Source organism: Falco peregrinus, chromosome 6 (assembly GCF_023634155.1).
Source record: "Falco peregrinus isolate bFalPer1 chromosome 6, bFalPer1.pri, whole genome shotgun sequence".
In the NCBI taxonomy this organism is placed as follows: Eukaryota; Metazoa; Chordata; class Aves; order Falconiformes; family Falconidae; genus Falco; species Falco peregrinus.
The window spans coordinates 2,325,859-2,349,524 of record NC_073726.1 but is presented as its reverse complement, the minus strand read 5'-3'; the positions used below and the strand labels follow the sequence as shown (position 1 = coordinate 2,349,524).

Genomic DNA, 23,666 nt, shown 5'->3' with positions numbered 1-23,666 from the left:
AAATAGAAGAGTTACTCAGTAAAGCATATACAAATTGGGGAAGTATTAATCATTCCACAACTGTTTTCTTCCTTTCATTTCACTTTCCTGCATGGTGATTTGATTATTATTTTTTATGAGATTTTCAGAGACACATAAACTCCCTCCTATGGCCTCACTTTCTTACAGGAAAATACAAGATTTAACAAATGCTTTTATATCAGAAATAGTGGAAAGCCTCAAGCCAGAAAATAAAAACAAGTCAGGGCCAATTGCGTTAACTGGTCACAGTGCAGAAGAGTCCCATGGAAATACATATGGAGAAAGGGGACAACCAGGAAAAGAGGACTCACAGCAGCACCAAAGTTACAGTGAACACCAACAATCAAAACATCTTGTGTGCCTCTTTTTGGTAAAGGAATTTGCAAAGCTACTGAAGGAAAATTCACATAATCTTACAATCTCCAACCATAACCACTGCCTGTTTCACTGCTGCAACAGAACAGCAATCCCAGAATGACACAACTAAATATTAGAGAGAGGAAAAAAAGTGTTTGCAGAGTTAATACAATCTGACAGTTCCTTAAGGTACCATTTAATTACTGCATTAAAAAGCAATCATCAACTTCTACGTAAGCAAACCATCAATAGCCAGCTGCTCACTTATATTTGAAAAATGTCCCTTCATAGGAGAATGTTTGTCTCGCATATCTGACAACTAAAAATTTCGTTATACTGGATTATTTAAAATATACTGGATACTGAAAATGGTTTACAAGCCAGTCCTTTAACAACAGTGCCTTCGTGTGTTTATTATAGGCATTTTCTTACTTTAAAACTAAGATTCAACTATGTTTTATAGTTGTAATTCTGTCCTCCTACACATCCACAAGCAAAATAGGTCAATTCCAAACTGTTTGCAAAGCCTCCTACATAGAAAGGAGTTTGAGATTTTAAAACGCAAAATAAAGTTTAAACAAACAAAAGTCAACCTGCCAGTGTCGTAAACCTTGTGAACTGTCAATTTTTTGTTGTGGTCTAATAAGGCATCCTAAAACAGTAAGAACAAAAATGTGAGAGTGACTGTCCTGGGCCAGAGGTTGCATCCACATCATGTTTAATAACCTTTTAATAATGTTTATTATTTAAGTTTCCCGAAGTAACTTATAAACTTACTTTTACATTTGGCATCTGTAACATCCTGTGGTAATGAGTTCCACTATGTAATTATGAATGCAAAAATGTTTATTTTAGACCTACTACTGGGTAAGAGCTAGGAACTGTGTTATAAGAAACGATGAATAATCACTCTCTCCCCATCTTCTCTATAACATTAGTAGCTTTATACGCCTCTTGTGTTTCTTCTGAACTCGTTTCTTCTCCAAGCTGCAGAGTCCTAACTGTCCTGTTCAAATACAAGTATCTCTTTCCCCATATATAATCTGGTTTATCCTTACTAAAAGAAAGGACACCTGCAATTGTTTGTACTATTCCAGATCAGTCATGGATGTCTTCACGATGTCTGTATAGAACTATAATGCAACCTCAAGACCTCTTTTTTGAATAGAAACAATTTAGACTGCCATGCATGTTAGTTTGCCAGTTCCCTCCTGCAAGCATTATTATATAATATGGCATAGTTAATGCACTTACTATTTTATTAATTTGTTATCTTGTATTATCTTCCCACAACTGTTCACATTCACAGATTTGGGGTCTTAATAGGGTGAATGGTGTACGAGTACAAGCTGTTAGTTTGCTGGTTGGCCCCTTTCACAGACTTACTAAAGCAGGAAAGAACTCCATGTAAATCCCTGTAGGAGCCTACTCTTGACTTGTGATAACTGATCTTTTATTCTTATCCTTGTTTTCCCTCCTATTTAAAAAGTTATTTACCTGAGAGGGCTTCTCTCTTACCTTTGTGACCATCTGGTTTCTTCAGGAAACTTTGGTAGCAGCTGTCGTGAACTAGGATGGTTAGTTCACATGGGCTATGTAGTTCTAATGTGACCATGAAGTCACATCCAACCAGTCGGCAAGGTATAATCTGTCTACAACAATCGTGTTGGCTCTTCTTTATTATTTTATATTCTCCACGTACATGTTCACTTTTCATATTTATAACCACACATCATCTTATTTGATTATATGACAGTTTTACTTAATTTTTATAAGGACAGAAATAAAGCTTTCTGGCTGTAGCTTCATGCAGATTATGCTACATTTCCAAATTCAGTGATTATGTATTCGAATTACTCCAGACCTGTTGGGTGTACCCTGATTAGTCCAGGCAATTCGTTATTACTCATTTTCATCAGCTTGTTCCAAAAGTTCTTCTCATAACACTTGAATTTGAAACAGACCATCTGAGACATCTTAAGTAAGCTCCTGTTCAAGCTTCGTATACTGTCTAAAATTAACACAAAGTTAAAAAGAATCTTTGTAAGATTTGGTGCTAAAGACCTATCTTCTGCTAGTGTTCTCACAATGTCTTGATCCTTACTGGGCCTGGAGACTAATAGGTCTTTTGCTTCCGATGTGCCTGAAGAATTTCTTAGAGCTCTTTCTCTGCCTTCTGCATTTTATGCATATCTTACCAGTTTTGCATCCAAACCTTTGACACATTTGGTTACAATTTCTCTTTAATAAAGTCTCTTTTTAGCCGTTACAGATTTCCCTCCTTTGCGATTTCAAAAGACTGAGTTTGGGGGTTCCCCCTCCCCCCCTTGTGATAGATGGCAGATATTTACTCTAACATTTAATATGGTAGCTCTTGATATCACTAAAATCTTTATCCTAATGATTTCCTAACAAGCTTGCTCCCTTAGGCATAGCTCTCTCTGTAAGATGTTACTGCAATGTATTTTACATTTGCTCTTAAAACAATACGGAAATGGTATTCATTATGGTTACCCTTGTAAGGTAGCTCAACAGTAATTTCATTTTAACTAGGTCTTGTGCACTGCACATTTTTCAAGAGCTACTTCTCTTGTGAGATGGCTGCTTATCAGAAAATCCAATATATTGTTCTTCACTCTATATTTACTGAGTCTTCATACACACAACAGAATCAGGTAATAACAGGAAATGTTTCTTCCCACAGCATCTTACCTCCTTTAGCACTTGGCGGTAATGTTCCATCTTGTTTACATGGTCAACAGTCTAACCCTCACCGTATTTTTATCTATTTGCACACAAATGCAAACCATAACTGTACTTTCTTGCCTAGACATACACAGCTTTAACCATAAAGCCTAACATAAAATAACGCATCTCCCAGAGTACAGTTTGCATTCCCATCTGCATATAAATGTTTGCCCTTATACTAACATCCTCTTGTAGCAATTTTCTGAGACAACAAGTATGTCAATATCTGGATTCCAAACCAGCATTCCAGCTTTCACACTCAATTTTTTACATTTCAGATTTGTCCAGAAGCCCATCTACAACTGCTACTGGTCTAATTGTCTTTTTCTAATATTTTATAAAGAGAAGCAAGCAGTAAATACATACATGACGGTGTTAATCCCTGACAGTTGTTGAAACATCTGCAGACCACAACCCACAATTAAGGCTCTTCGAGTTGGAGGGTATGTTAGCATTCTGCAGATCACAGGTCCAGCTTAAAAAAAACAAACAACAAATAAAAAAAACACAAAAGAATACATAATAGTTCTTAAGTGATTGCTATCAAGACAATGTTCCCAGGCATAACAGGCTTTGCACCTTAGTTTCAAACAAACTTGGATTATTTAAATTATTTTTTTAAGAACTGGATCATGTCAGTTCTGCTTTTCTGCACTTTACTACAAAGATGATTTTCAGGAAGCCCAGGCAAAAAAACCCCGAAACACAGTGTATACTACCGGTGGCAAATGTACAGCTCTCCTTTATCATACTAACAGATTGCACATCTGCTCCATCCGAATGTATTCAGTTATCACAAAGTAACGTTGCTATTTCCTTTCTGGAAGCTCCCACTGTTATTGAGAGGTTGTTTCAGAAATGCAGTTACTCACTGCTGAAGATCTAGGTCTTGCTGATAGTGTTCTCCCTAGTCCTCCAAAGACCCAATTTCCACAAACCAGTTGCAAGTGTGGGTACTCTGAAGGTATGGGACAGATCTATTCTGCTGAGCTATAAGGCCAGCAGAGGGAGCATAAATTAATTAAATTTGTTCCACACCTTTGGTAGCAATGGTATGAGGCTGCATTCAAAAAACAGAAAACGGTTCCTAATGAAGAGAAAAACAAAAATTTCCGGCAAACAGAGAAAGTTTTCTTCTCTGTTAACTTTTGATTTTCAAAGTATCCTACAAAAAAAAGTAATACAGAAGGCTATATGATATCAGGCAAAAATGTAAAAATATTGATACCATTATTCACTTGAATTTCTTTCTGCCCAGAGAGATGTTTAGTGCAGAACATAGTCTGGTGAAAAATCCTATGTTTTGTACCGCTTATCACATCAGGCATACCCAATCAGAACACCTAATATAGATCACAATATGTGTAAGTCAAGACCATAAATTAAAGTTGCCATAAATATTTTTTTTTAAAAAAAAAAGGGTGGTGAAGAGGATCTAAATTTTTATACTTTCAAAGTCTTTCCCAAACATACAGAAAATACTAAATGTATGGATACAGCACAGAAACCTATATGGGCCAGTTAGTGAAGAACAATTTACATGCAGAGAGTTAAAACTTCAGAAAACTGACGATATGTGAACAGCTTCAAAAGTGGAACTCAACAGGGGGGCTTAAATAACTTTTTCTTCATTGAAAGATAATCAGACCTGCCTAAGAAAAACTTACTTGCATTAAAAAAATACGGTATTTCAAACTCATATCTTCCATTGTATCCTCACTTAACTTTGCTTTGTCATTATAAATAGTGGAATGCAGCCTGAAAAATTTTCCAGCTGGTCTCCAAGCAACATTAACATTCTGACAGTACAGAGTCCCACCTGTCCTGCCACATAGCCACATCGCTACCTTCAAAATGCCTCTGAGTAAAATCAACTGACAGATAAACAGAGCCAATCTATGTTATCTGGTAAGATATTCTCAAGCAAGATATATCATCACTGGGTAGACAAATGTATCAAAGGGTTCAGTAGTTAAAATGGCATTTCCTTGGTGGAAACCCAACAAAACCAGCACTCGCTGCTATCTAGGAGCAGTCCATTGCTTGGACATATTCATGGATTTCTCCTCACCTCCAAGCTTCACAAAGAAAAAAAGATTAACTAACAAATGCAACTATGAACCTTAAATTCACAAGCAACAGCCCTCAGGGCTTCCTACTTGGCATCACACCTAAGCATGGAGGCTTTAGGCTTAAAAACCTTTATCTGGCAACTAATTCTGTAGTGTCTGTCATGAACCCAGGCTGCTGAAAGCCTATGAGAGATCGTCTGTTTGTCATAAACTTTTTATTAAGTCCTTAATGGGGTTCAAAATCCATCTTTTCCTTGAAAAGACCTTACAGCCAACCTAAATCTTGAAGTCCACCATCAATAACTGCGCTCATTGAATAAGCTGGAACTCCACAGCAGGGGCTGTTAGGAAAGGAAGCAGAAATGTCCTAAGGAACTGATGCAAGGTCTTTAACAATTCCTGATCCACTCAGCTATTTGATGAAAGTTATATAAAACTCTATTCACAATACGGCATTGTACAAAACAATTGGAAAGAAGGCATTAAAATGAATGGCTCAGAAATTAAAGCAGCTGTTCTCAGACAATGGCTTGCAGCTCAGAGGGAGTCACGAACTCTCAACAGAACTTCACCACACAGATCGGTTTGTATGCCTGAAGGGGGGCCCTGCAGAAATGTTAAGACCACGTAGTAAAGTTTAGACCTTTACTTCAGAACTTTAGACTTCAGATCTTTAGAGCACCCAATCAGCTAAATTCTGTAAGTACTTGGAATTTTTCATATTTCTGATTAATTGTATCAGAAAAATTATGCTAAAAATAATCATAGTGGTTCAACTCAGAGATTTAAAAGTTTCACTCCAAATCTGTACCATAGCAACAGCACATATCAATAGACATGCACAAAATTAAAGGATTTTCTTTCATAAAATTCACAGCCTTCAGGTTTACAAACCAATAAATGGAATGAAAGGAATAAAAGAAATCTTTAATCTCTATATTAAAGGAGCTTTACAAACTGCACTAAAAAAATCCGAAGGACTTTGGCTGAGAGATGTCTGTTTTTAAAACAGAAAATGAGTGTGAAACTTTTTATTGAAATTCTCTAGCCCTAAAACTAACTATATTATTTTTGCGTTTTCCTATCTTCAGTGCTGCCATACATCATCTGTTGAGTTCATATATTACAGACATCTTAAAAATAAACAACTCTAGGCAAAACATGATTGTTAACAACAGAGAATGGGTCTAAACCAAAAAATGAAAAGCAAAACAAGTTTTCAGAATTACATAAATTTTTCTTCTGAAAATAACTTCTGAAAATGGAACTTGTACTTCAGGAGTTTCTGATAACCATTACATCTGCTGTCAGTTATTACAATAGATTAGAATAGCACAAAATTGTAAAATCATTAGATCTTTAAAAAATGGAGCAACTTAATTGCTTACAGAAGTAGAGGCAAACAGATGATGCAAAAGATACATCACTAAAGAAAATGAAACATTTGGGCATTTTTACAGTGGAAAAAAATAGATATTTGTCTCCAAAAGGCGGTATTTTGTGTTTGTGATACTTCTGCCTTAATTGCTGTTGTTTTCTATTCAGTTAGGAGACTTAGAAACATTCCTGCATTTGAACCACTTCACTTGAACTTGAGAAACCACCAAGATGTTTGTTTTCCTTCTTCTAATCCATGAATAAAAATGAAGTCAAAAGGATGAGACCTCTTAATATTATGGCTAATTTAATGTGACTAGACTCTGTTGGACTTTTTATGCTGCGGTTTCGGATAATTACTTTATCTGAACTAAATTTCCTTAATGTATATGTTTACAAGAGTTCAAAATATGCTACAGTAAAGGGCAGCTGCAGCTTGCTCTAGTGAGTGTGCAAAATGGCAGCAAGAGATAAAGAGCAATGGAAAAATACAGATACTGCTGCTGTAGAAGGTGACGTTACATGGTGATACACAAAGTGGATTGCTGTGACCTAACTGGCTTTTTCTTAGCCTGGTCTAAACTGTCCACCTAACTAGACAGTCATGGTTACAAACAAAAGGCCATAAAAAGATTTGGAAATTTGGGTTCACATCCAAAAAAACCTTATTAGATTACACTGAGCTAAACAGGGGACGGAGCAACAGCTGTTCCTGCCAAATCATTACTTCTGAAAAGCGAGCAATACTTTCCAAACATTACATTGATTATCTGAAACTTTTAATAGCAGCTTCCTATATTTTAGCTGTTATTCTTATTACTAGGTCTAACTCACAAAGTCAGTCAAGTTTAAAAATTGTGAATCACCTGGTAAGGCATTCTGATTTTCCTCTGTAGGTAAAATGGATTGTGTGGCAATCATAGGAGCTTGGGTATGATCCACTACCAACTAAGAGATGCAGATACTTTTCAAAAACAACAACAAAAAAAACAAAAAAATCTTTAGTTCTAAAAGGACTTTAAATAATGAAAGCTAAAAAGCAGAACAGGTATTAATGATGTCTCAGCATCTCCTTCTGAAAATGTACTGCATACACTTCCGGAAAAATAAAAATATTGTCAATAGATATAAAGCCAACCTAAACATCCCCCAGCAAATGCAGGCAGACATCTGGTGCCTGGAAGCCCTGTGATCCCCCATCCCTCAAATTCTTAGTACAGCACCTGGCAAAATTTCACAGCCAGGAAACTACGGTTAAAGACTGGGCTCTGCCAAAGTCATTTGCAGGTTCAAACATTCTTTTGCCAGCTAATGTAGGTAACAGCTTGTAGCAACAGCTTAAAACTACATAGGGCTCCTGCCAGCACTTTACGCTCTTGCTGTAGAGGACTTTTTCCAAAAAGGCAGGCTCAGTCAAGCCACAAGACAGTCACTCATCAGTTTAGCATCAATTAAGCTCAACATTCAAATTAGTTTCTTGGACCCATTCTTGTCCTATTGAGAGTCAAAACCTTCTCTTCCATCTAGATACGTCTTCAAAGAACCACTCTACAGTCAGTAATGGGACAAAAAAATGAGGGCTGGTGATTGGGGTAACAAAAAACAGAGAGGGAAACCATTTCACTGGTTTGCCTTTCCAGCTTCCAGCCCAGCTGTCTCTATCATCTGCAGAACATTCCCCAACCTAAGACTCCTCCTCTAAAGCAGGAGCTAGCTATTAGTTTCTGCATATAAATGACATACTAAAGCAAATACTCTTGCTTTCCTAGCTTATTACGTGATTATTTTCTAAAGCAGCAACTTCATTCATTTTTCTTTTCTGTAAAATTTACCAAATCACAAGCAAATGGAAGTAGCTTTAAGATCAAAACTGATTTATCCTGAGTAGACACAAAAAAAACCAGTTTTACTTAAATACCACGCTCTTCCTCACTGTCTCACAATGTTTCCAGTAACATTGGAAGAACCACCCCCAGCACTACAGGAAGCCTCCCTACCTCATCTAGTTTTCTAATCCTCTGAGAAAGCTCAAACGGTTGCTTGCTTGAGTCTTTATTTATTTATTTATTTTTCTTTTTTAAGGCATAGCACCCAATGAGCCAACAATGAGAAAAGACTGTCAGCTTGCCTAATAAGTGACTATTTTTCAGGTTTCCACAGCAAATATATCCAATGGTATAACAAGACAGCCTGCTCTAAAAGCAAATAAAAGCTAATTAGACATAACCACTATGGTTCTAAAGAACTAAGTAGTGTAAGGAGTTTTTCCATGCCTAGATGAACTGAAAGGGCTTTTTTGTTTGCTGAGGAAACCTAGATTTCAAATAAATGATCCCTCCAAATGAGCTTTTTAATCCACACACTGGGAACAGAAACTCTAAGAATAAAGATTTTTTTGTTTTGTTTTGTTTTGACAGCAAGTTGAGTAGGTCTTTTGGGAATCATGAAAACAAAGCAATTTTCTTTTTATCTGTAAAAGGAAAAAAAAAATATCTTTCCCTTGATACCACATTCTTTGGTATAAAGCTTCGGTGATGGAAAATCTATATGACTGAGTACTTGCACAAAGGTGGCAGTAGTTAAGAATACCTTTGAATAGGACAAGCAGCAGTGGCACACAGGGAAGCAAAAACTGGAGTGCGTTTTGGCTCTGTATGACACATTCTTTATAGGAAACAGAAATGACTATAATGAAGTTCTTTAAAACTGGAGAAACCATGACAAACAAACATAACAAAGAGTGGCCATTTACATGGTACCAGCAGGAGCTGAGAGAAGCAGCCACAACGACCCATGAGAGTCCACGCGGGTGGAAGAGGGACCCCAGTGAGGTGCTGCCAGACCTGTGGAGTGTGGGAATGAGGGAGGGGAAGGTTTACCTGTTTCTTTGGTAGGAAAACTTGTGTAGAGACAGAGAAAAGCAAGGATACATTGTGCCTTCCTTCTAGCTGTGGCAAGCACCTTAGAAATAAAACAGTAGCTATTAAGGTGGACTTGTGCATACCTAGAGCCTGCAATATAGTTTTAGCAAACAAACATTTCCTTTTGTGGTCTGCTCTAGAACCACTTCACATAGGAAACAGTAATGTCACCCTCACTTAGAGCTGGAGAAAGCAGCCGAGGAAAGATAATGTAGCTAGCATTATGCAGGCACAACCAAAATAAGCCAAGCATTTTAACAGCCTGAAGAGCTTCCCACTCTCTCATCAAGTAATGAAATACAGTGCAGAGCATTTAGCAATCTGGTATTAAAAAGCTTTTTTTCTTTCATTTTAAGTTGAGGAAAGACACTTAAAAGAAAATTGTAGTCAGGGAAGTTTCAAGAGTGCCTTTTTTTTTTTTTTTTTTAACATGTTGGTGCTGCTTTTCAATTATAAGAGCATCAAAAAAAGCTGATAATTCAGAGTTCCCTCCAACCCAGTTAGTAGCCTAGTCTTAAGCTGATCTTTCCAGCTGTTACTGTATTAACACCTATAAAGCTATTGCATTTTATTTCCTGGGCAACACTCCTCAAGCCTTACCTTTTTTGCAATTTTCTGCCAAAAAATCTTACTGTACTGATACTATTTTCCCCCTCTATCCTCTGTTTCCAAATGAAATATCCCTGTTCCTGCCCTAAGACAGTAGTTTAACAGTGAAAACAAATTTCTACTTCTTGTCTCCAAAAGAACGAGACACAGCATGTTCCCAGAAGGGAAGGGGAAAAAAGGATAATTTAACAGAACTGAGAGAGGAGCCTGGAGGTCAATTAAAGTCCCCATGGGAATTTATGAATACAATCTGTTGCATGTTCACTTTTTTTTTTAAAAAAAACACTTTATTAATAGCACATTCAGTTTTGATATTCTCCTTCAAAAAAATTTAAAAGAACTATTTATTTAGGGGGCCTGAAAAACTCCTCTCACTTCTTAAAATTCAGATGCCATTAGAATAAGAGCATCATAAAAAAGAAAAAGGAAAGTAGTTAAATTAGAGATGAAGTCTACGTTAAAACAGCTTTAAAAACCTGTTTTGAAATCAATATCATTTCAGCACAGCTCAGCTGGGTTCCAAAATTATCAGAGTGGAGAAAAATCAAAAAGTCACTGTACGTTAAAATACTTTAACTTTGGCTTCCTAACAAGACAGCACCATCAATGGATGTATAGATGACAGCACAGCAGACCAGTTTGAAGCTAAAAATAGTAAGTCTAAAGAATGTGCTTCAACATTATTTAAAAAAAAAAAAAAAACAAACCCTGAAGCATTTGAACTTGAGCTCAAAGCTGAGTTCCACTGAAGACAGGAGAGACACACAGTTAAAACATTTCACTGAAACGAAGCCTAAGATCATACCTTATCTAAGAGTACTAGCTCCTTTACTACGTTTTAGTATTAGCCATCTGTCATAAACACAAAGGGCTCCAAGACAACCTTTACCACTCAACAACAGCATGTTTTCCAGCAGAGAAGGCTGACCGCATCCTGAGAGGAGGAGCAGGAGCACTGCCAGCTGGTCAAGGAAGCAGTTCGTTCCCTCTACCCAGCACTTGCAAGACCCCCAGCTGCAGTGGCACACACACTGCTGCGTGAGCCTGGAGGAGAGCCACCAAGGTGGATGGGGCTAGAGCACACGACATACGAGGAGATGCTGAAACAACGGGGATTGCTCAGCTTTGAAAGAGAAGGGGAAGGGAAAAGCCTCTGCTGTCTACAGCCACCCACCAGAGGGTCAAAGAGGAGACAGACCCAGGTTCCTCGGAAGTATGCTGGGGTAGGACAAAAGGCAAACAGGCAAGTTGGAATGCAGAAAATTTGGACCAGGTGTGAAGTCTGTTTATTTCATACCATGGAAGTGGTCAAGCACAGAAAGAGATATGCAGACGGGTCATGGTCAAAACTTTGCTGAAAAACTTCCTGAGCAACCTGCTCTGAGTTATCCTGCTTTGTTGAGGGATTGGATTAGACAACTTTCAGAGATCATCTAAATGATCCTTACATGAAATCTACATCATTCTACTACTAGTGCTGGTACTGGTTATTACAACCAGTAATAATGACTTCATAGTAGTCAAAAAAAAAAACCAAAACAAAACAAAAAAACCCCTTAATGTTAGAATTAACAGACTATTCATGACCCTACATGATAGTGCACTTCTTTCTACTTCTGTTAAAACCTTACTGGCTTTCCAATATGTATTAATAGTACTGTTTTCACAGTTATCTTAAACAACAGTGATTGAAAAGCATCCTTAGATACAAATCCTGTAAAACTCAGCCATCTCCATGCCACCACCAACAGATCCACCACTTTTTGCAATTTCAGTCCTAGGCTTCATTAACAAAGAACCTGTCAGTCACACTAGACTGACAGCTTTTACCCTGAATTTATAACCTCTGCAGAGAATACAAATCAGTATTGAAATCAGCAAGTGTAAGATACTTAATTGATAACTCCCATAACTGGTATGAAATGTAAAATAGCAATAAGGGGGACCTTATTTCAGCCTTTCAATATATAAAGGGGGCTTATAAGATAGATAGGGAGAGACTTATTTGCCAGGCCCTGCAGCAATAGGACGAGCGGAAATGGCTTTAAACTATAAAAGAATAGAGTAGAATGGATACAAGGAAGAAATTCTTCCATATGAAGGTGGCGAGACACTGGCACGGGTTGCCCAGAGCAGCTGGGGCTGCCCCATCCCTGGCAGTGTTCAAGGCCAGGCTGGATGCGGCTTGGAGCAGCCTGGTCTAGTGAAAGATGTTCTTGCACGTGGCAGGGAGGTGGATTAGGTGATCTTTGAAGGTCCCTTCCAACCCAAACCATCCTATGATTGTTAAGAGTTCTGGTCCTCTTTGCTTTCTCACCTTCATGTCAAAAAAAGGAATATGGTAGAAATGAGGAAAGACTGAGAAAAAGGCAAAAAGAACAATCAAATTAATGGAACAGTTCCAACATACAGAAGTAGTAATTTTATTTTTACTAGGCCCTTGGGCACTAAATGCATGTACAATTATGCCATATTAGTGTACTTATGTCTGGATTCACAACAAGCTAATATTAACACTCTGTTTAGCATGATTCTGCCTTCATTAGCATAACAGGCCACTGCTCTAGCTCCAGGTGAAAGCAACAAATCAAGTACGCTGTCTTTCAAGCTGGAGGAAAAAAACCATTAGGGGCTAGGATTACAACAAAAGTTTCATAAAATCAAAAGCGGCAAAATGAACGTGCATAGAAAACACGGCTGTTCCAAGATAAGACAGAAAAAGGCCTGTATAAAATATCAGAGGCAAACCCAAAAGCACGGTTATGAACCACCACGCGCTGGCCACTATCAAGACAGAATGGTGGTGAGACAGACTTTGTCTGACACAGCATGGCCATTTTTACCGAAGTGTGAAAAATCCACAGTGCAGTGGATGTATGGTTCTTGTCTGCGATCCAGAAGACAGGGACAAACGGCCAAATCAACCACCTGCTGAAGTATTATCACTGGCTGAACTAGTAATAATTTAAAATACACTTTAGTAGTTCAGGCAGTGATAATACTTCAGCAGTTGGTTGATTTGGAATTGCTGCTCCAGCAAGATATAATCTGCAGTAGCAAAAACAAAAATGCACAGAACAGATAATAATCTCTTGGGCTATGAACCTAAGAAGTGTTTTTATCAGGAGAACTAATGATTATGAAAAGCTGATATTCATAATGGTTTCCAAATCTTCCAATTTCTGGAGGATTCAAATACAGCCTATGTGAATTTTTCTGTTTCAGCCACTCTGGAGTTTCAGACATAACGAAGTATTTCACAATACTTTATTGTCACATTCCCCCACTATCCTTTATGTTCAACTAGTCTGTCAACGGCCCAGGAAAGCCAAGACCCTTGAAACTTTGCTTATATATACTGGCAGAAGATGTGCCTGCATGAGAACTCTCTGTGATTCTATACTTGTCGATCATGTCACTGTATGTACAAATAATCACCCAAACTTTTGTGTTTGCAATTTTGTTGAGATTATAGGATGTGGTTTTATGTATTCAGCTCCTGTTATATCTTATCAACTGATAAGATCTAATTATACCCTGATTTAAATCCTGCTGCCTACCCCCACTGGAATGAATCTCATTCTAATAAGAAAACTGCTGCAACATGAGGACCTGAAATGATTGCTGAAGTGAGCTCAAGAAAATGGTGAGAAGACTCCCATTACTGTCCATCATGATGTAAAAGAAATACAGCACATATTAGAACAAGTCAAGAAAGATGCATAACATCGGTGGTTGGAAATTCTTCTTGGACGGTCACTGACTACTACAGGAATTCTCAACCAAATGCTTCACCCTGTTGCTGTCCTGCTGATACTAACGATTTTACTTTTTATTTTGGTGATTGTACTATACATTATAATTTGGATCATTGTAAAGCGACTGGCTTACCACTGTCTGTTACACTGAGTGTTTATGTGCATGATAATCCGCACACTGTACATGCACAAGATGTCCCTAAATCTGACTAAATACAGTGAAGCTTGAGTGACTACAGTCACGGGGTGGATATATCACTAGAGTCACTCAAGCTCCACCTAGAAGTAAAGAAACAACAAAAAAGTAAGTTAGGAAGGGGAAAAGTTAAGGAAGACTTCATCGTAATTCTTGGGATCGATCGATGGGCCAAACCTGTCTTCTTCCCCACAGGGACACCTATCGGGTAAGAACTGTACTATGTTGTATGTGCACTTAATGATTTAACTCCAAGTGGCTTTTATTAATGATTAGACTTTGTGTGCATACTGTTTCACGCTTGTTCTTACAGTCAGTGTACTATCAACGGCAATATTGAACCTTAGTCTCTCACAAATCTGTCTAATAAAAATCCTTAGGTGAGCTCTGTTTTGCGTGAGTTTCCAGAAACTTGAATAATTGATTTGACTAGTGAATCTGTCACTGTGAATCTCTGAAAAAGGACAGGCAAATCACCTTCTGATATAATGTGCTGTCCAGTAGTCTCTGTAGCAAGCTCTGACAAGCTGGTCGGGTGCAAGGGTTTCATCTTTCCTGGGACATTGACAGACTAGTTGAAGATAAAGGGCTGGGGGAAAACCTCCCCCTTAACATGACAAGTATGATTCTTCACAATTTTGCATCAGATGTAATCATTAGCATCAACACAAAACCAGCATGGAAGCAGTTCACGTCTATTTGCACAAGGAAGAAAGCCTATGGAGAATCAGATTAGTAACCTCCTCTGATTTGTTTTATAATGCTGTCAGTGCTTGCAACAAAATTCCTCCAGCAAGAAGCACTGACTATCTTTAATATATCTTCGCCATGAAGTCAAATCTCATTGATTTCCAGGAATTAGAGAGAGACTGTCTCTGCATAAACTTCAGAGAGTTCCTCAAGAGTAATTCTTGCTCGTGTCAGTGAGACTGACAGTAAGTAGCTGAATCTATGTACAATTGTCTGTACATAGCTGAAATATTGTTTGCCTGTTGTTTAATGGGACAATACACTATGGGTCTTACTTTCACTAAATCATTTTTAAAAAAGTAATTTCCAAGCATGACACACAGATGTCCTGTATCATCAGCTGTGACTAACTTGGTGAACAAAGGCTCCTAGATCAAACAGAATTTAAAAAACAAAACAAAACAAACAAACAACTATAGTGCTGCACAAAACCACAGGCAAAAGTCATCTTCCCATGTCATGATGCTGGTTTTAGGGAAAATAGAATTAATACTCCATAACAAACAGTTCAAGGTCTTTCATGTACTATGGAATACATCTAATCTGCAAGCTGCTTGCCTTACACCAGCTGGAAATCCTTCTGATTTTCTTCAGAATCTTCCTAATAGAGACAGAATGGCATTGCCTAAATACCATGTTTATTAGCAGTTTCTTTATAAATACAAAATATTTTAAAAGGTGATTCTCTAATAACTGTTAAAACCCAGCAGAGTATAAGATCATGCTTGATCTCTTTTCCCTCAATTAAGTATGCGCTATAAGATAGAAGCATGCAGGACAAGGATCTTTTCATTGCTTCTGTGCAACCTCACAATCTAGCAGATAGAAAGGAAGATCATAAAGAGTGTATTAAATTATTTAGAGAACTGAGCCCATTTTTCAAAAATATACAAGACTTCTGAGAGAATTCCTTAAGAATATCACTGAGTAGATTTTTTGCTGACTTTATACCCTTATCAAGTTAACCCACCATCTAAAAGAAAGGACAACATCCAAATGATAGACATCATTCAGAAAACAGTAACCTGGGTGTATATATGTAAAAGCTGGTATTTAAATAATGCATCTCCGTCTCCTCTTGTGGTCCCCTACTGAACTCCATCTGTTTAAAAATTTTACAAAGGAATTTTAAAGTTTTGGACAGACATCATGTTTCAAACCTGTGTGTCTTATGCAGCAGCTTACAGCTGGTCCTAAATAGACAAGGCAGCCCCAATAACACAAGCAAAACAGAACCATTAGGACTGGAGCCAAGCCCCACCAGAGCAGCCACTCTGAAGGGGCACATTTCCACCTCATCACCATGTTTGACCACATTCAAATCAAAGCATTTAAGTGACTGGTCATTTCCCCGATGCCTGCAGTGATCTGAGCCATTTCAGTGTCAACAGACATTTCTTTGGCAATAGATACTAACAATAACATTAAGGTACCACTTCTAAACATACTGCAAGAGGATTATGGTCTCAGAATAAGAAGGGAGCATCAGAATTCCTTCAGTGTTAAAAGTAAAAGCAAACAGGTTTTGATGTGGTAGTGAGAAAAAGCACAGCAAAAGCTTTGGCCTGCAAGCCAGGAAGAACAAACACAAGGCTCACAGGAAAACCAGAATATTTCATAAAGATTTACACATATTTTCATGTAACTATCAAGTAGTCACAGTGTTACACACTCCCTAGAAGATGCAGAAAGTTCAGCTGATCTCCAAGGACAGGTCAGAGTTAGTACTCAAAAAATCCAACTTTAAAGGAAGACTGCACATCTGCTTCACTCACAAAGGTGGTCTGCTTTGGGACCACCACAACGTTGGCTGGCCACATAGACCATGATACATTATCATACGAAAAGAAACACAGTTTATTGCAGAAGAACATCTACTGTTTCCCAGAGAGGAACAAAGCACTAAGAAAACCCCGGCACACCAAAAGATGAAGGGGAGGGTTTAGGTAACGTTCACAGCACAGACTTTCAGTGGCACACTATTGTCCACCAGAACACGAGGAGACACAAACTCGGACAGACACCAGTGTGCTGGCAGAAGGTCCTTGTGGAGAGATGCTACCAAAACCCCAGTGAGGTTTAGCAGTAGGAGTCGTTTGAGCTTGTTTTGTTTGGCAAAGTTTGATTTCCTTATTCTGGTACAAGGACAGCACTGCAAAACCAGCAGAGTCCATCCTACAACTGCGTTCTCAAGGCTGTAATTCCAAGAGAAGCAGGCACAGCTGTCCCTCGCCCCTTGCCACCACGGTCACCTGCTAGGTACAGCGGGGCCTAGGGCAGAGGTCCTTCTGCAGCCAGCGGCTGTGCTGCTGCAGAGCCCCGAGGCCACATCAAGCACTGGGTACTGGTACCGGGCAGAACAGTTTCTCTACTGGAAGATCTTCTAGCACAGACAGTTTTGATTCACTCTATATACTATTTTAAGGAAAGGAAGATTCCAACTCAGGGCTCATCCCACCCTGTGAACAGGTACTTTGGGTTTTGGCTCTGAACGCGGGCAGAAACCACTGTGGAACTCAAACTGCCCTGCAGCACTGAAGAATGCAAGGGAACACGTCCTAGTCACCAAATGAAGACTGAAGAAAAAATAAGCAAAAAATGGTTTGGCACCAAAATAATCCCTTACTTTGAGTTGGTCTACCTACACCCTACAGACCATAACAGAAAATCATAATTATAACAGAGTCAACATAACCATCTACTAAAAACAAACTTTAGATTCTGTAGGTTTTGCAGGCACTACTAACACCTTGAAGCTATGTCCCTGGGCCTACACATCTGTCCCAGCAACCTGCTTTCAGGTCATCCCAGCTGTCCCTAAAGATGCTACACAGGAATATGTTACATTCAGCTGCTTCCTAATTTCATTTGCTAATGTTCAGTTTTGCAGGGAGGCAAAAGAGCAGTGATGGGAACTGAATCAGCAACTACGGCAGCACCAGGGCACATGCAGCAAAATCATTAAATATACATCTATATGTAGAGATAAATAAGAAAATCCATGGTAGACTAATTGCCACACATGGAAGGTGCTGTTAGGACAAGCTTTTTACATATTTTTGGTCTGCTCACGTTCCTGGCCAAATCTGTTGGAGTTAAGAAATAACACCTGGAGAAAGCCACCTATATTACCATCTTGTTGAGATTTTTTTGAGGCTTCAACTTTAACATCATGACTTGCACAAATGCAGCAAACATTCTCAGCTGTAACGCTATTTCAGAAAAGTGACTTAATTTTCTTTCTTAAAGGCAGAAAGAGTCTAAACTGCATTAAGGGAAGAAGCTGTTTCTAGGTCTAACACAAATCCTTACCTAGGGCTTCAGAAGCACACGTGCACTACCTTAAGTCAAACATGACCCAAGACAAACTTCATACAGCAATTCACAACATCCCACTGGAAGAATGTGGTCAGCAACTAGTTACTGAATAGCATTACAGTTTCCCCACGAGCTCCTAGTTTTCCTGGATTCGAGGGCAAAAAGTATCACTAGCATAGGTGGAATTTCAGGTAACCTCCCCTGGCTTCAGGGCAAACTGCAAATTTTACCCAGACATGTACGTCCTCTCTATATGCACAGGAGCTACTGTTCCAGGATGTTTAACTACCTTCCAGAGGCAAAACAACTTGTTAAGAAAAACATGTTTCAAGAAGAAACACTAAAACCAACAGAAATAGTATCAAGTCCTAACTCCTGCTACCAAAAAAAAAAAAAAAAAAAAAAAAAAAAAAATAGGAGGGGGCAATTACTCCATTTAGAATTTGTCAGGCAAAACTGCTTCATACCATGAGTAAGTTACAACAGCCTGGTTGGCATTCGATTGGGTGAGGCAGCAATGGAAGTTAATTTTCGGTGTCAGATATAAGAAGCATCTGCATCTTTGTATGGATACCAGAGAAATATTTTCATGTTTCTCAGTAAAAGCATCATTGCCCAACTGTGCCTTCTGCCAGCTGTCACCAACCTACTAAGCAGGCTGAAAGGAAAAATTCTGGGGCAGGAAGTCCGGGGAAAACTTGTAAACAAAAACAGAGGGAGAGCAAAGCTGGAAGAAAGCTGTTGTTTGGGCCACCTACGCTTCAGGGTGGATTTCCAAATATCTCCATTCAATGACCTCGTATGTGCTGGCATTCTCTGAGATGCCACTTAAATCACTGAAAGAAATCACTACTGCTGATCATGCAGGCTATGAAGCTAATCCAGTTTCATCCCCCACCTAGACACATCTTCATACATTCTCCACCTATATATACCTATACGTGTTCTGCATCTACACAGCTAGGATGAAAGCACCAGCAGACAAGCACAGAAGGTGGAGAGTGGAGGTGAGAATGATTTGCCTGACTATAACACATGGGCGGAGAGGAAGCAGATGTAAAATCAAGTTTACAACATAGAAACAACGCCACCTTTGATGAGCTCATGCTCTCTGACTTTGGGAAACCAGACAACAAAGGAAGTTTTCTATTTTGAACAGCACAAGGGTAACATATGCTAGACAATGGTAATTTTTCATAGCAACACTGTAAATAAGGAAAAAGCAAAGTATGCCTGCAGTCATAAACCAATTCCTCCAAGTGTTTTGCCAAAAATAATTACCAGCCTATGAATGCCTGCAGGAATCATCATTCAATTACCTAATTTTCATCTAAAGAGAACGGTGGATGTTTAAGAGCAAATATAGTAAAACTATAGTACCAATATAGTAACACCGCGATGTAACAGCCATTGGACTTGATCTCTGCACCTGACACACTAAAACACAAATTAATAATTTGCACTACCAAAAATTACTCAACCGTAAATTTATACTTAGTGTAATACACCAAGTGAAACTACAAGAAAAGTCTGGTCATAGCATGGTAACTTGGAGATCAATTCCATCACAAAAAGTAGTTTCTTTAAAGACAGAAAATACTATAAAGTCCTTTCCCCTTTGAGAAGTGCTAACTTCAACTGGGTTAAGAGGAGGATACACATAACCCACCACACCCAATTATCTTTTGGTTTAATAATATGCTCATACACTAAGTTATACAACATATTTTAACACAGAAGCTCACTCGTGTGAAGAAAATTAATTCCTCTGGGCAACACACAGTTTAGGAAGCAGTATGACCATGTTCCTCTCAGTAAGTAAGGCAGCGCACTAGGAGGGGATCACGAGGTCAAAGTCACTTGAAGCTGAGGTCCCTAGATGTACACAACACATAATTTGTAGGTTTTATGTCAGATTAGATTTAGCCTGGCCCCCTAGGCAGAATGCTGCCACACACAGGCTGTTAGGAGCTGCCCTGAGATTTGATTTGAAGCTTCACGTCTCCAGGAGTCTGAGCACACCGAATGGATCCTGGAGTGGACCTCCAGTTTCATCTCCCCTGAAGGAAGTTACTCCATGGGCACTAACACCACTTTGCTATCTGAACAAACAGTACGTGGGGGTGATGATGGGACATGAGAAGAGACTCACTGCAGAGCTATGCTTCTGTTGGGAGCCAAAATGCTAATGCAGATGCAGTCAATGCATCTTTTAGTAGCTGACAGCAACTGGAATGGTTCTGCATAAAACCACACTAGGAAAAAAAACAATCCAAGCTGCTCCTAATAACTATTGGGTTTTATTTTAAATTAATGTAGAAGAAATATAGGATAAAATTATTTTGGCATTTTGTAATGCTAGCACAGTGTATTTAATCATGCAGCAACTCCCTATGGGTTTCAGTTTCATTCTTTTTCCCATCTGATATTTTTTCCCCTCCTCATTACTAGTTTTTCAAGTTCCGCCTAAAACCTGAGGATCATCTCAGGTCCTTTACCGCTATTGTTGATAGCTTTTGACAAACAGAAGATTTTAATTTTTTCTCTACAGATTAGATTTTTTTTCTCAACAGAATTGCAAGGTCCTATCCCTTGCTGTAGGGCTGCAGATCTTTTTATTAGACAAGCTTAGTAAATAATGATAAAATGGGGACTGGGGCAGGGGCAGGAGAAAAATAAAGGCAAGGTCTGAGAGCTGGTTATGTTCTACACCCTCTTCTTGCATCCTGGATTTTCAGGAACAACTGACATACACAAGGGAAAAAGAATTTCTAATTTTAAAATCACAGAATCATTTAAGTTGGAAAAGACAGTTAAGATCATCGACTCTTAACTGTAAACGTAACACTGCCAAGCCCACCACTAGAATATGTCCCTAACCACCACGTCTACACATCTGATGCAAATGCCCCAGCTGCAGTCTTCCCTGAGGGCTCCTCTAGTTTCTGCAGCACTAAGGTCTGCTGGTATTTGCAAGGTGCCTGCCAAAACAATGCTGCATGTAAACACTCAGCCTCCAGCTGGTTTTGTCTTTGACCTGGATTTGAAAGTGACCACAATGTGAAACTGGATTTGTCAGCAGAGATACGGAAAGGTTGAATAAGTTGGCTTTTACTTTTTAAACAGTTTAAAGACATGTTTACCATGTTGCTACTGAAAGTTGTTGGAAACTATAAGCATGTTTTTAATTCAAATAAGAAACAAATCTTGTCCATTAGGAACAAATTTAGGTACACATTATTGTTACTAAGCCAACGGCAATGTGAACACCAAGAAGATTAACTTATCAATGTTACTGCAACGTGCATCCATACTTCCAGCTTCAGGGAAGACTACTGTTTACTATTTAAGTGCATTTTAAATGTAATAGTTTTAGATCCAAGCCTTCACATCAAATACAAATTACTTTACTTTCTGCTGTTCAATGATGACAATAGCTTTTCTTCCGACCGACCCGCACGCATCTTCTGATCGCTTAAAGGCAGGTCTCAAGACAGGCGTCCCTGCTTTCCAGCCTTGCCCTGCAGATGCCACCGGCCCTTTCGCAGCAGCCAGTGAGGCCTCAGCTCCCGTACATCTCACACTTCCCTCAGCAGCAGGTGCCGGTTGCTTAGAAACACTGCAGGAAAGAGGATTTTGTATTGGCTTTAGATAACGATGAGCTCAATTGATAGCAGCTGACTGAAGATGACATTCTTTTAAGTCTTCCCATATTTCAAGCCAACCTTCGCAGTAATAAGAAAAACCCACGACACATTTAAAGAAGCTGAGCGAAAGCCAGGACGGAACTGGGACAAGGGAAAGCAGAAACTCGTGGTTATGAGTCTAGTTGTAATTTACTGAAAGAAAAAAAAAAAAAACCAAAAAAAACCAACCACCACCAAACACAAAAACCAAAACATCACAAACAAAACTTCTCAAGAGACAGTCTTGGGGAAAATGATTTGCTGATGTCAGAAGAGAGAGCTTAGGAGAAGATGTTTACTTGTGCCACAAAAATGCAACTGATCTCCCCCTTGACTCAAAGAACATCAGGGCATTTACAGTGGGCACTTCCAGGTGCATCACAGACCTCTGAAGAGCACGCTGGCTCTTTCACTTCTAGTCCAAACGTGACAGCATCGATCAGCAGCTGTTTCTGCTCAGGTTACTCTGTGTATCATGGGCAGCAGCTGGCTGACAAGGTGATCCAGGTGACAGCGAAACCCAGATGACTGAATGGAACATTTTGCAGTAACGCTATACACTACATTCTGCATCTTTAAAATAACATATGAAAATGAAAATTGTCCAATATCACTTATCATTAAAGGAAAGCACACAAATTTCCCATGAGAAATACTGAGGCTAGGCTATAACTCACCACTCAAAATGGACAATGGGAGAAGCATCGAAGATGTGTAACCCAGCAACATTTCCATCAGCAAGAAATATCTAAAATTCAAAAAACCCACCAGGAATAGCCTCTACAAAAGGAGCTGGGGAGGCAGTTAGCTTGTGGGAGAGGAACAGATCCAGAGGCATGAACCCACAAACATACCAGCAAAGGAGATCAGCACATGTTGCCCTTACTTGAAAAGGACACAGGGAGGTGTATCTGGCTCTGCTGACAGAAGCTTTGCAGCTGAGTCAGGCAACTGCTTTTTCTTCTGTGCTCTCTACAGATGGCCTGCAGTGAGGGTGCCATCCTATGTTGCTGCAAAGCCAAGTGTTTACTTCAAAAACACCCAGCAACCCTCTGCCACATGGCTCACTCACACATGCTCAAATCTTCCACCAACATCTATCACAGCGACAGAGAAACTATTTTATGGAGGAAGTGCAAGCCTCCAAAGATGTAATACATCATGCTATTTATATAAGAAGAGAGGCTGAACATTATTTTTTTTACATTGATTCTTCCAGATAATTCACTCTGTAAACTAACCTGTAAGCATAAGTCTGGAAGAAATTAATGTCATCCCACTGTGCTACAATACAAGAATTCAGATTTTAAACAAACAACCCTCCTCAGCAAAGGACAGCAACTCAATTCTGTGACTAAGAGCAGCAGTATTTCACTTCACCATTCACGTCTGATAGATTGTATTGCAGTGACATTGATTTAAAACGGGAGACTTTTCTGTTCCCAGTGGACAAAGACAACAATCGCAAATGTCACCTACGTGACACACTTCCTTCCCAGGCCTCAGGTAGAGAGAAGCTCTCAAGAGCAGCCAATGTGACATAACAATAGCAAAAACATAGTTCTGTCCATAAAGGAGACATCAACATTTAAGTAACCACTTCAGGCTACCAGCATACAAAACACGCACCAGCATGCCCCTTCTTCTGCGCAAGGTAACACTGAACTTTCTTGACTCTTCAGCCCATGAAGCTCTACAAATACATATTGCCATAGGAGAACAATCCCCTAACTCAACATTTGTTATCCATTTTCTCTCTTAACATTCTTCCTAACACCACAGTCTACTTACACTTTGTTCCTCCCAAAGGCCAGGTGTTTGCTTTATAATCTCAAAGTCCATCAGTGACACTA

The 23,666-nt window shown here is 39.0% G+C and overlaps 1 protein-coding gene across 2 annotated transcripts in view; it reads right to left on the bottom strand.

Annotated features, from left to right (window-relative positions):
• Window positions 1–23,666, bottom strand: part of SLC2A13 (solute carrier family 2 member 13) — a 169,320-nt gene that overhangs the window by 88,370 nt on the left and 57,284 nt on the right. For both annotated transcript variants that reach the window (XM_055808994.1, XM_055808993.1), the window contains exon 4: window positions 3,493–3,601. In XM_055808994.1, coding sequence (XP_055664969.1) covers window positions 3,493–3,601 — 109 coding nt within the window. The remainder of the gene's footprint in view (window positions 1–3,492; window positions 3,602–23,666) is intronic.